Source organism: Pseudorca crassidens, chromosome X (genome assembly GCF_039906515.1).
Source record: "Pseudorca crassidens isolate mPseCra1 chromosome X, mPseCra1.hap1, whole genome shotgun sequence".
Taxonomy (NCBI): Eukaryota; Metazoa; Chordata; class Mammalia; order Artiodactyla; family Delphinidae; genus Pseudorca; species Pseudorca crassidens.
Window position 1 is genome coordinate 33,599,967 of NC_090317.1, and position 12,682 is coordinate 33,612,648.

At 34.1% G+C, this 12,682-nt stretch overlaps 1 protein-coding gene across 1 annotated transcript in view; it reads right to left on the reverse strand.

Moving 5' to 3' along the window:
- HTR2C (5-hydroxytryptamine receptor 2C) overlaps positions 1 to 12,682 on the reverse strand; it is a 258,251-nt gene that overhangs the window by 111,269 nt on the left and 134,300 nt on the right. Inside the window, exons 3-4 of the mRNA XM_067722943.1 lie at positions 4,645 to 4,759; positions 21 to 334 (exon numbers count right to left, since the gene is read on the reverse strand). Of these exons, the coding sequence (XP_067579044.1) occupies positions 21 to 334; positions 4,645 to 4,679 (349 nt within the window). The 5' untranslated portion in view covers positions 4,680 to 4,759. The remainder of the gene's footprint in view (positions 1 to 20; positions 335 to 4,644; positions 4,760 to 12,682) is intronic.

The following is a 12,682-nucleotide window of genomic DNA, read 5'->3' on the forward strand; positions in this document are numbered from 1 at the left end:
ACTAATAAATTTGTACTTACCATAAAGGATTGCAAGCAGAGACAGTGGCATGACAAGTAGTCCCACTAGCATATCAGCAATGGCTAGGGACATTAAGAAATAATTGGTGGCATTGTGCAGTTTCTTTTCCAAGCTTACTGCCATGATAACGAGAATGTTGCCACCTATTGTCAAGATTATTATTATGACGATTGAAAGTGCTGGCCAGTTTTGTACCCCGTCTGGGAATTTGAAGCGTCCACCATCGGAGGTATTGAAAATGTCAGTTACTATGGCTGCTACTGGGCTCACAGAAATATCACATTGCCAAACCAATAGGCCAATCAGGTGCACACTGAAAATTAAGAAAAAAATAATCAGGTATATATTATATTGCTTGTACCTAATAAATTACTTATATAAATCAACTGCTTTTCCTTTAACAATCATTATTATCATCATCATCATTTCTACTCTCAATTAAACCTCAGTATCCTTCTTTCTCTCCCCCAAATACTTTTATTGAATGCTTAATATGAGTCAGGCACTTAGTTTACTGAAATATATGTGTATAATCTCATTTGATCTCATATAGCATCCTCATGAAGTCAGTACTGATTTATATCTATTATGTATAAGGAGAGACTGAGGTTCAGAGAAGTTAAGTAACTTTCTCAAGGAAATATAGGCAGTAAGTAGCAGGGGCAGGGTCCGTACTCAAGTCCCGTTGAATTCAAAGCCTGTGTTTTAGACTTTTACTCTCTACACTCAATCTGAAACCACAGTATTGTTTGACTTGCTAAGTGACTTTATGCTGGCCCATAATTTCTTAATATCTGTCCTGTAAATTTTCCTTCTACCTGACACTCTCCCCATTTCTGTCCTATGTTTTCTGGTGTTGTTCTAGGTTAGAAAATGATTTGTGGTGATAATTAACTCTTGTGGGTTTGCTGCTTTCCTATGCTGGAAAAGAAATCTCTTAAGTCATTTAAAATGTACACCTCTCATGATGGTACTTATGTAGATTTTTACTGGTAGGAATTTCAGGCCAAGTGGCAGACTAATGCAAAAGAGACAGACGTGGTTATGTTTTGTACATTCCAAATTAATTTCCCCTGATGGTGATATGAGATTTATTCAGGTTTCATACATTAATGTAAGTCCCTAAATTGTCTCATGAAACTAATATTTATTTTCCTTAATAAGATAAACAAGAAAGATAAGTATATTCAATATTTCCTGCTTAAAAGCAAGAATTATCTGTGAATGACTGTCTTATGTGTATTCTATGTTCAGTAATAGTTATTTAATGAATACTAAGCAACAACTATACTATATGTACTAGTTGTTAAACCCTGATATTATTTATAGAGAAGAAAATTTCCTCTACTGGTACAATATGTGCTAACCAATTCTCTATGCAAGAAAATTGCATGGGGGATGGAACACATGACATTACAAAATCCAGAGTCTATGAGTTCTCCATGTAAAAGTTTTGATTTCATTATCTCATTCACTTGTTCTTTGAGCTAAAAATATTATTTCTACAGGGAAAATATATGTGTGGTTAGATTGACTATCACTTATTATCAATCATCAGAGAAACTTGCAGTAGTAACACTAGATGATTATGATTATCATAATTGTATCTATAATATTATACACACACACACACACACACACACACACCATACTTTCTGAACCAGAACTGGAACACTGAACCTGAAAAATTATTGGCCTTATTTAAACTTAAGTAAAATATTATAATAATTTTCTACCACATTTAAAAATTATTTCTCTTAATACCTTGTTAATATACTTTATGTATTTTAACGTAATGAAGAAATCATGAAAATATTTTGACTTTCTCATTCTACAAGGGATGAAAACTAGTACTTCGGACATTTAGCTTAAAACTACTTCCTCATTAGTCAAAGCTGCCTGATATCCTAAGCATCATGTCGGTGGGAGACATACATAGTAATTTTCTTCAAATCATGAGAAGTAATCATTAAATTCTTTCCAATGCTGGATGTATTCTTTTTTCCTGAGACATAAAAAATAAGCTAAAATAATATGTGATTCAAAAAATCTGTATCATAATTAATTTGTGATTAAAGTGAATAGAAATTATTGAAATAAAGGACCAAATAAATAGAAGCAAGGTATTTGCTTTCAGCTTTGATTACTCTGTCACTGTATTTGTTGTATTTGGCATGTGGCTAATGTCCTGGCTACTTGACCTAAATGATTTTTTTTGACCAGTCACTTAACCTCTCAGAAGATCAATTTCCTCATCTTTACAATGAGGATGATCACATTATTGTTGTGAAAATTAAATGATACATGTAAAGTCTCAAAATAATACTTTTGTCGTAATAGGCCCTCAGTAAATGTTGGAGCTTACCTTCTTTCTGCCTTCAAAGTTAAACAGAAGTATTTTGTGGTAGCTATACCCTAAATGTACTTCAAAATTTGTCAAGAATTTAAGTCCTGGTTTTACTTTAAGTAGGTACTTATTTATGCAGAACTGGCTCAGATAGTAATTTTAAATCCAAGGTCTTTTCTGGCCTAGCTGTTGAAAAACATGTTCTTCTGAAATTAAAAAAAAAATTCTGGTTTAAATTAGTTGATGATCATTTCAAGTAGTCCCACAAGACTTTATGCTCACAGTGATATGCTGCATCTTCAATTTTCAGTTGCAGAATCACAAATATATTTATTCTTAAGCCTAGATAATATGGTCCTAACAGGATATGCAATGCAACTTCAAATTTTCTCAGTAAATTGTGAAAACATCTAAATCCTTTCACATTTCTGTAAAAATAGTAGAAGAATACAAAATAAAATTGTATATAACAAAAGTACACGAAAAACTATGTCCAATTATGAATTTTATGATTTGAGTATCTTAGAACTTTGGGGTAGAAAACCACTTAAAACATTCATCTTGCCTACCTCTGCTGGTCAAATATATTTTTACTTTTTATTAAAGAGTCCATGAAACAAATACTGAATTATTGAGGAAGCTTGTAGAATCTAAATATATCTTTTGTGAATTATTAAATAAAGTAATGGTGTTGGGAAAAATCCTGACAGAGTTTTTACTTCAGTTTCCTGGTTTCAATTCAATTCAATTTAATAAATTCCTATTGAGCACTACTTATGAGCAAATTAGTATGATTTTTACTGCAGTCAGTCCTATTTTCTACAGTATTATAATCAAGAATTGGCTGTATTCTAATTAAACCTAATTTGTAACATTTACATGTTCAGTGGAAAACATACAGTCCTTTTACAGAAGAGGAGTAATCTAGGTCTTGTTTCTAAAGCTTATGCTGATTGCTATTAAGCCCACAGAAGTCTCATAAAATACGTGCACAAAAATCACAATTTCTATCTGAACAATTGAAATAACTTATTAATTGCTACTAAGTTTTGAATGAAAATATCTGACATTTTTAGTCGATAAACAAAATTATAATTTGATTTAAAAGTCTGAGTACATTTTAAATCTACTGAGTTTTTGCATGGCATATGACAACGGGCATTATTAGAAGAGATGAATGATCCCTTGTTTCTCTTAATGTAATGGAAAAACTTCTATGTGAATTCTTTAATTCCATAGCAGAATAATTTGGTACTCTTTAAGGTAGCCCTGCATTTGGTATATGGATCAAGGCCTATATACTAAGTTGTCCTTTCATTTTCCCAGACCTGGCTCTTTTTTTCCCTTCTTTATCACTGTCCTTCACCCTTTCCTTTTCCTCTCTGCTCTAGTTTTCTTGGAACCACGTATCCTTGAGACTATCATCACTACAATATACAATGACATCCAAGATGGACTATAATGGTGCATATTGCAGAGGATCCAGTGCTGATGTACTTTATATCTACACTGCTCTGTAAACTGTTTCCTCCGTGAGCACTTTTATAGAAATCACAGAGGAGATTGTGCAGGAGCAAGGTGATTCAAGGCTTCTCAGTTGTACTGATCAGAGTTTACAGAGCCCTGGATCTTGTTTTCCATGCCCCCATTCCTCAAAGAGTAGGTTTAGAAGAAAGCAACCCAACCTTTTACTAAGTTAAAAAGAAGATATACCTGGATTAGATCATGTTTTGAATTGCTTAGTGCTTGAATTCAACGCTTTCCTTATCACTTTTATGTTATATTCTATTGACTTTAACTACTGGTTCATTGTTTCAAGGCTACATCCTGTCCAGCTACATCCTCCAGCCCCTATTCCCTGACCTCTCGCTCATTCTTTTGCAACCTTAACTATTTTTCATAGAACCAGAGACTTGTAAAGACATTTATTCTCTTGGCTGTTTAGTTCATGCAGGAAGGAAGAGGAAAGAACCTTTCTTATTTCTACATTTTAACCATACAGAAAGGAACCACAAGTATCAGAATTATTTTTGAATGATATTACTTGTTTGAACATATGAGTGGTTGTGTTTAATTGGAGTTCAAGTTATTGATTTTTTTCCCATTTATTGTTTTTGAATAGAAAACACCAGTAATATTAGTCTATTGGAATGCAAGTCATTTATACAGATTGAGGCAAATATAGCTGAATAATCATATAAAAACCTTTTTAACATTTTTGAGCAAACTACTATGAAAAGTTATTTTAAAAAAATAATAGGTAATAACATCCTTACAGGAACGAGTGCACTGCCTTCCTCAGGTTCACCATAATTGCTTCAGTCTTAAGCAACCAAAGTTTAAAATTGAGAAGAGGAAATTTAACAGACTGGATTCATTATGCCATCCTTTCTGGGGAGAGAAAAAAGAAAAAGAGAATTAGTTAAAAGTTTAAATAACTTTAATAACCTTTGATTAAATAAAAATAAATATATTTATTAAGTGATAAGAAATAATCAATACTAAATTTAGCAAACAAGCAAGCATATTATATAAGTGATAAAAAATGGCAAGGAGAATAGATTTTTCATTTATTTACCAATATACAACCATCATAATTTTTCTAAAATTTCTTGTATATACTTTCTTTATATGGGGCTTCTACTAAATCTCCCCCTGCTGGAGTACAAAGCAGTGTTTTGAAAAAGAAATTAAGAATATATGCTTCTTAATTTGCAAACTATTGGGGGAAAGTTTGTGATCTAATAATTAAGTAGCATGTATAAAGTAAAAAGGTTTCATCTTATAGAGCAATGAAAAACTAAAACAAGTTTTAAGCATTTTTATAAAGTGAACATATTTTGTACAACATTTCTAACTTTTTTTTCCAGTGAAGCAATCTGCTTTTTCATAGATAGCTTTCTTTATACTTTTGCATGAACCAACAATATTATCCAGAGGGTAGCCACAGGTTTATACCAAAATAAATGAGTTGATTAAGTTTACCTAATTAAATATAGCAACAACCCTATGAACCAACTAGTTAGTATCCAACAGATAATATGCTGCAGTCAGAGCACATGGGATAATGTTGAAAATTGCAAACAAAAGGTCAGTTGCACTCGATGATTGAAAAACAAAATTTAGTTTCATTTATTGATTAAGAACTGACAGTGCATCTTCAGAGGAATTAGGAAGGAAACATGAACACTCTACAAACATCAAAGAATTTCAGAGTGAGTACCTTTGATTTCTGTAGGCTATTTTTGAAGGAGTTATTGGTTGCAATGCAAAACCCCACCAAATATTTACATAAGAGATTATTCACCACTTAGCCCTCACTATATTCAGTGTGCTAAAATGTTGGCCAAGAGTAGACTGGATGCAAATTTGCTGAGGATCTCTGCTGTGCTCCTTGTGGAAATAATATCTTTACACGGAGTAAAACGTGTCACTGTGAATTTTTACATTGATATTGAAGAAATACCCAGAGTGAATTCTAATGATTAACATAGAGACCCCTTGGTTTTTCTGCATAGCAATTCTTAACTGGGAATAGAGTAGGTAAACCTCTCTGTTTTTCATGTTGCCTTCTCTATATCTTCTTTTTTTGGATTTTGATTTTACTCTCTTCTCATACCAAACATGTAACTGTATTCCTTTTGGGGATCACAAGCTATTATGAGAGTCAAGATTGTGATGTTAAGTTTGCAAGTAGTGGGCTGTCAATGAGAAAAATTTAGTTGTGTATGTTTGTGGGTGGGGAGAGAGAGAAAGGGAGAGAGAAAGGGAGAAAGAGAGAGTTGAATAGCTTGAGAACATGGAATATTGAAAGGTCATCGCTTTTGTTTAATTTGTAAGTATTTTCAAGGAATATGATAAAAATTTGTCAGTAATCTTTTTTAATGTTTTCTAGTTCCTTTTAGAAATTTGGAAATAAAATTTTACCAAAAAAACTTGCACCTCCCTATGTTTCCCATCTTATTCAACAGCACTCTTCTAGTCAGTCAAGCTACAAATTTAATTTTTTCTCACTTCTTATCCCTCAACTCTCACTTGTGAGTTCTCTTAGTGCTACCTACACAAAAATTTATCCCCAAATCATCCCCTTAACTACAGTATGAGAAATGTTCTGTGAGTAATTCTACAAAAAGGGGAGGGGATGCAAAATCTCTTAAAGCCTTGGATAAGAAATTAAGAAGAGAAACAAACAAACAAAAACAACTCTAATTGAACACTGATCTGCATACCTCTCAGATTCCACCAATCTTTCATAACGGAATTCTCATGATTGTGTGAACACAAACACAAAAATATATGTGAGTTCAAGTATTCAAATTTGGGAGGACTTGTGTTTTATAAAATAAATTTAAAAATCACATGGGATAACTGACAGAGTAATTGATTAATTTTTAATGAGAATTTGTGATTCTTATAGAAACTATGATCATGTAGCAACATAATAAGAATATATATACACATTTATATGTGTGTACGTATGTATATATGTATTTGTGTTTGTGTATATATATAAATATATATATAAAATTTTGTGTAGAGAAAAGTATTGATTAACCTGAAATTGTCTCAAGCATGCAGAGAAAATTACAGATTAAGTCACAGAAATAAGTAAAGGATCAGTAAATACACATTCAGACCAATCTCTCATTTCTTTCTGCAACATAAATCACAAATCTTTTCATGCTCTCTCTAAAGTTCTGTAAGATCTTCAGGCATCACTAACAGTAACTACGTTTGCTAAGGCAAAAAAGGGGACAAATATTAGTTTTCATATAGTTCTTTTTTTTCATATAGTTCTTAATAGTACACAAGATATTGCAGAATAACTTCAGTTAATGTGGAATTTCAACTAAGCAAAACTCATATCCTGAGCATTATATTTAATTGATGCCTATGAAATCTGTGCCCATATGTCAACATATGTCACCTGTCACATAGCATACATCATCAAAAATAGTGTGAGCACCTGAAAATAATTGGCCCCAAATAGGATCTCCACTCTATATTCAGAACTAAATTTCAAACTATCAGAATCAGTATCACTCATAGAAATACTTAAAAGCCATTATTAATAATCATCTTGGAAGTGAAATTTTTTTAAAAAAAGCAAAAAAACACTGTGGGGAAGAAAGGCTGGCATGAATTAAAAAGAACAAAAGCTATTTTTGACTCTTCCAACATGGTTGCAGGCTAGACTTGGGAATTTGTTAGTTTAATAGCTAATTGGTGTGATTCTCATTTAGCTCTAAATTTAAGAATGACTATGATGGGACCTGGCTAAGATTTCTTCAGCACACAGCTTTGATTTTGACTTCTTCTTAGTGACCTTATAAGGGTTTTTCATGGTCATGAGTTTAGTCATGCTATGCCTCTTGCCTTCATTGGGCAATAATGTGATGATTCACTTGGAAGACCAGTACCATGCTCTCTCTAAGAGATACCTAGTTTTCCATGCCAATTTGCCATCCAAGTGGTGGGAGATATATGACCATCCTTGTGGTCCATAGAATACTTATTAAATTCATTTGTGAAAACTACAAAGATGAGGAAGGGAAATCAGTTTTGCACATTATCTCAGTTTTACACACATTTAGCTGATAAAAGAGCATCTACATTGCTCTCTTTTCGAAGTAATAACAGAACAACAAGGGGAAAAAAACCCATGATTTTGGTCTCCAGTAAAGTCATAATTGAGGATTAGGTTTAAGAGTCAACTGTTAAACCAGTAGAGAGTAGACATTAGAGAAAAAAAATAAAGGGAGAGGGCAGCAAATAAAATGGAAAGAATAGGCAAAAGGGAAAATGTCAAGGGAATGTATTTTGAGAAGGAACAGAGTGCATACGGTGTGATTTGTCTAAAAGGAGATTGATTGCTGGTAAGCTTAGCACCATTTCAATAAAGTAGTGTAGAAAGGATCTAGAATGTAGTTGGATGAAGGGAAGAGAAGAGGACTAGCCAGATGAGAGGAGGTGGTTGGTGAGGAAATGGAAAATGTTCAAAGGGTTTTGTCCGATGCAGCAGAGGCAGATGTGTACTAAATGTGTACTAAAGACAACTTTTTGAGAGGAAGAACCATCTAAGTGTACTTTCCAGGTAACTCCCACATTCCTTAGTGAAGTGCTGGGTACAAAGTAATTGGCTGATTGAAGGAAAGCGAAAGGGAGAGAATTGAAATGATTTAAGGTGTGACATCAAAATATCCTAAGAATAAAGGGAGAGCTGTGGTTCTGTCCAAATTGTGTTTGGAGATGATAAAAGTCTACAACTTTATTGAAAACCGTGGACATTTCCTTGCACCTTCTAAGCTAACCATTTATAGTTCATTTTTACTATTACCTTTTCCACCTTTGACACTGAAGAAAGATTGTTCATGTTTCAATCGCATTTTCTGTCCTCAAACTGTTTCTTATTCTTTCTTTCCCAGACAAGGTCAAACATAATATTGATGAGGCTAAAAAGAAAATGCCAGTGTTTCTACTTGACGTTTTAACAAAATTTGGGGGGTATACAGTAACCCATAAAAAGATGTAGTTTACATTAGATTTCTGGAAATTCCACGAGCTCATCATGGTGATGCAGCAGATTGGTTTCTCTCATACCGAAGAGCCTACATCTGACACTAAATGTTGTTAAAAATTATTGAGTAGACAGTTAACTGAGATCATTCTTCTCTGATTTTTTTATAATAAAGCATTTAAGAATTGAATGATAATATACGAAGAGGTTTAATTTTTGTCAGTTTTCTCTGTTCAGAAATTATGGACTCATAATCTTAAAATATAAATCTTCCTTCTGGTTACTATAGCCTCTGAGCTTTCAGCAGATGGCTAGATCAAAAGTGAATTAGTCAGGGCTTCCCTGGTGGCGCAGTGGTTGAGAGTCCACCTGCCGATGCAGGGGACACGGGTTCGTGCCCCGGTCCGGGAGGATCCCACATGCCGCGGAGCGGCTGGACCCGTGAGCCGTGGCTGCTGGGACTGTGCGTCCGGAGCCTGTGCTCCGCAACGGGAGAGGCCACAGCAGTGAGAGGCCCGCGTGCAGAATTAAAAAAAAAAAAAAAAAAGTGAATTAGTCACAAATGTTTAAATTAGTCCTGGGAAGACTATATTAATGTGGCACAGATTTACAACATTTTGAGGGGAAATCTTTTAATTCAAAAATTGTTCTTAGGACTAATGAATGTTGTAGGAATTTTCTTTCAACTTCAAATGTGCTGTAGAGATTTTCTAATAAAATATACAGTTGTCACACGAAAAATTCACCTTTGCTAACTACAGTCAAATCAGATAATAACTATTTATGGTTTTAATAAAAATTGCTAAGTTATCCAGTTATAATCAGTGTGATTAAAAACTCTTCTACAATAAAAGAAACCCTGCTGTTCCATCAGTCAATCCAGGATTTTCAAGCATGTTAGGCTCACTTAGAAATTTATTCTAGGAAGTTAAATAAATTCAAAACTTCTGTATTCAAGTAAGGTCTTAATTTCTTCTACAATTATGAATTCACAGAACTCCTAGGGCTGAAAAAATTGTGAGTGATCACATAATCCAGTCGTCTGCCTTCAGACAGGCCTATATTTAATCTACTTTAAGAAATTTGATAATTGATGTTCTTTAGAACAACCTTTGGGAAAGGCAATTTCATGACCTTCGAATGTTTAGCAATCTGCTTTGCCAGAAAATGTTACTTTATATTAGGCAAAAAGCCTCAAGCTAACAGTCTTCAATGGGAGTGATTAGTTCCTTACTAAATTGAGTATCTATATCACAGGATAATATGATACTAGCAACTTGCTTACTGCATCTTTCTTTGGTTTGCCTGAGAATGCAGCCGTTCAGACACAGAAATGGACATTTCCTCATAAAGAGCCATTGAGAACTCTAACTTTTCTGAATATGCAATTATATATGTTGGGTGATTTTATAATCTCTTCTCCAAACTGAGATACTTTTGTAAGTGAAGGTTGGGGGCCGGGAGCATTAACTGGATGAGACTCTGGGTCTCTCTTGGGCATTTCATTAGATCTGGTAATAAGGTGATTATTCTATCTGAATGCAGATCTAGTGTCATTACTGTCATTTCCTTCCCCCACCCCCTCAAGATAATGTTAAGTGGTTGTTTAAGCAAATTCAACTGTTCCTCTTGTACTTGAAATTAAAATGAAACATGAAAGAGTTTCTCCTTATTTGTATTTACTGAATGCTTCTGCTTGCATTTTACATATTTCATGAGAATGATTACTGTTTAATTTAGTAAGACATTACAAGATAGTTAACTCCTAAAATCTACGGTATATAAAATCCTGTTTTTCACAGCTAGACCTATTCCATTTACCTAAAATAATACTTCAAAAACAAAATAGCCTCCAAATTGATAGAGTTAAAATAGCTATCAAACTCACTTCGTGATAGTAGTGTTGGGTCCCAGGTCAGGCTGCCCCCAAATATGCTTCAATGGCATATTGATTATTTTCAATTAAAATTAAGAAACAGCCAATGCAAGAGGGACACTCTGACCCTCCTTTCTGTCTCCCTGAAAGCAGGAAATAAATATCATATGCACTCCTTGCATTTGGAAGTAGGACATCCTTATTGCCAGAGATAGGGAATTTGGGACCAAGAAGTCTGTATAAACAAACCTTGTTACTTCTTTAATTTACTATCTTAAGCTCAAACTCTGTTTAGATTCCTCACTAGTTAAGCACCCAAAGCCTAAGTTTCTTTGTCCTGTCAACTCCTCACGAATTTATTGTCTCCTTGTCTAAAAATTATACAAGCTGCCTGCTTTAGCCACTTCTTAGGTCCTATTTCTATGAGTGCTTCACATGCATGAATTAAAATTTGTTTCTTTTTCTCCTGTTAGTCTGTCTTGTGACAATTTTATTAGTCCAGCCACAAGAACTCAAGAAGGGTAGAAGGGTAAATGGAAGTAAACTACTTCCTGACAGTAGTAACAGACATTGAGAGAATCTGGCTTTGTGGGCAGTGTGCTCAGCGATTGGAAGCTGCTTTCTCCACAGGTGGCAGCAGAACTCTTCCTGAATTATCTCAACATAAGTATCCACATAGCAGAGTAAATTGAAGGCTTTTAAACAGGGGAGCTCGCGGAGCAAACCACATGCTAAATCTCTGTGTTGGAGACCAATTCCGACTGATTTGCAGGACTGAAAACTCTGTATAACAGCACTTTCATGAATTCAGATATTTATTGATTGCCTATTATATGGTAGGCACTCTGCCAGGTGCTGTAGCAAACAAAGTAGAACAGGTCCCTGCTCTCCAGGAGCTTATATTCTAGTAGGAGATACAGACAATAAACATCTAAACAAATAAGTAGGATAATTTCAGATGGTAAGAATTGATATGAGTAAAATGGAGTGGCATAATGGGATAAAGAGTCACTGGGGGAAATACTTTAGATGGACTTGGGTATGTAGCCATAGCTTGAGGTTAGATATTTTAAAAATATTATAGTATACTAATAATATGAGCCAGCATTTGCTGGGCCTTCTCAATCACAATAAAAAATCCAGTCCTTTTACACTGGTGAGTTAAGCACACAAGTGTCATTGGTGGGAACAGTTCAACATTTTCTGTTAGTTTGATTTTAATTTTGCAAACTAGGGTGGGAAACTCTCCTTCATCTTTTGCTAAGATACTTAAAATTCAATTGAGCTGCAAACTAAAATGTTTTCCCACTTATATTTACATTGTTGTCTCCTCCCCAATAAGCCACTCCCACATCCCATATCATTAGGTTAAGAGATCACAAACTTTTTGCTATATAGCAGGCCCTTCTGGCTGTAGAGGATTCCAGTCGAGTCGTGAAAAGCGAAAAATTCAATCAGTTGCCCAGATGTATTTATTGCCAAGTATCGGGGTACTTGGATACATCTGGACAGCTGAATGAACTCTTAACTTCTCCTCTTTCCAATAGCTATTCATTTCACAGCTTCAGAATCACCTATATAAAGGGAAGAGAAACAAACAAACAAAAAGCCACTTTGGAGTGGAAGGATCCATCTAGTGCTGGTTCTGCTGCCCCAGCTACAAAAAGCAACTCCTACTATTGTTTTATAAGTTATTATTATACAATGCATATAAATCCCTGAAATTGGGCAATACTATTAAATAACAAATTAATAATGTGAAAATAAAATATATCACAAATTCAAAAAATTGAGCCCAAATTGAAATTAATTGTATAACTGATAAGCTATATAATGTATACATCATTCTAATACTATTCAGTCACCTAGGTGTTAAATATGTGAGGTATAGCAAAAAGGACATGAGGCTGAGAGGTAGGAG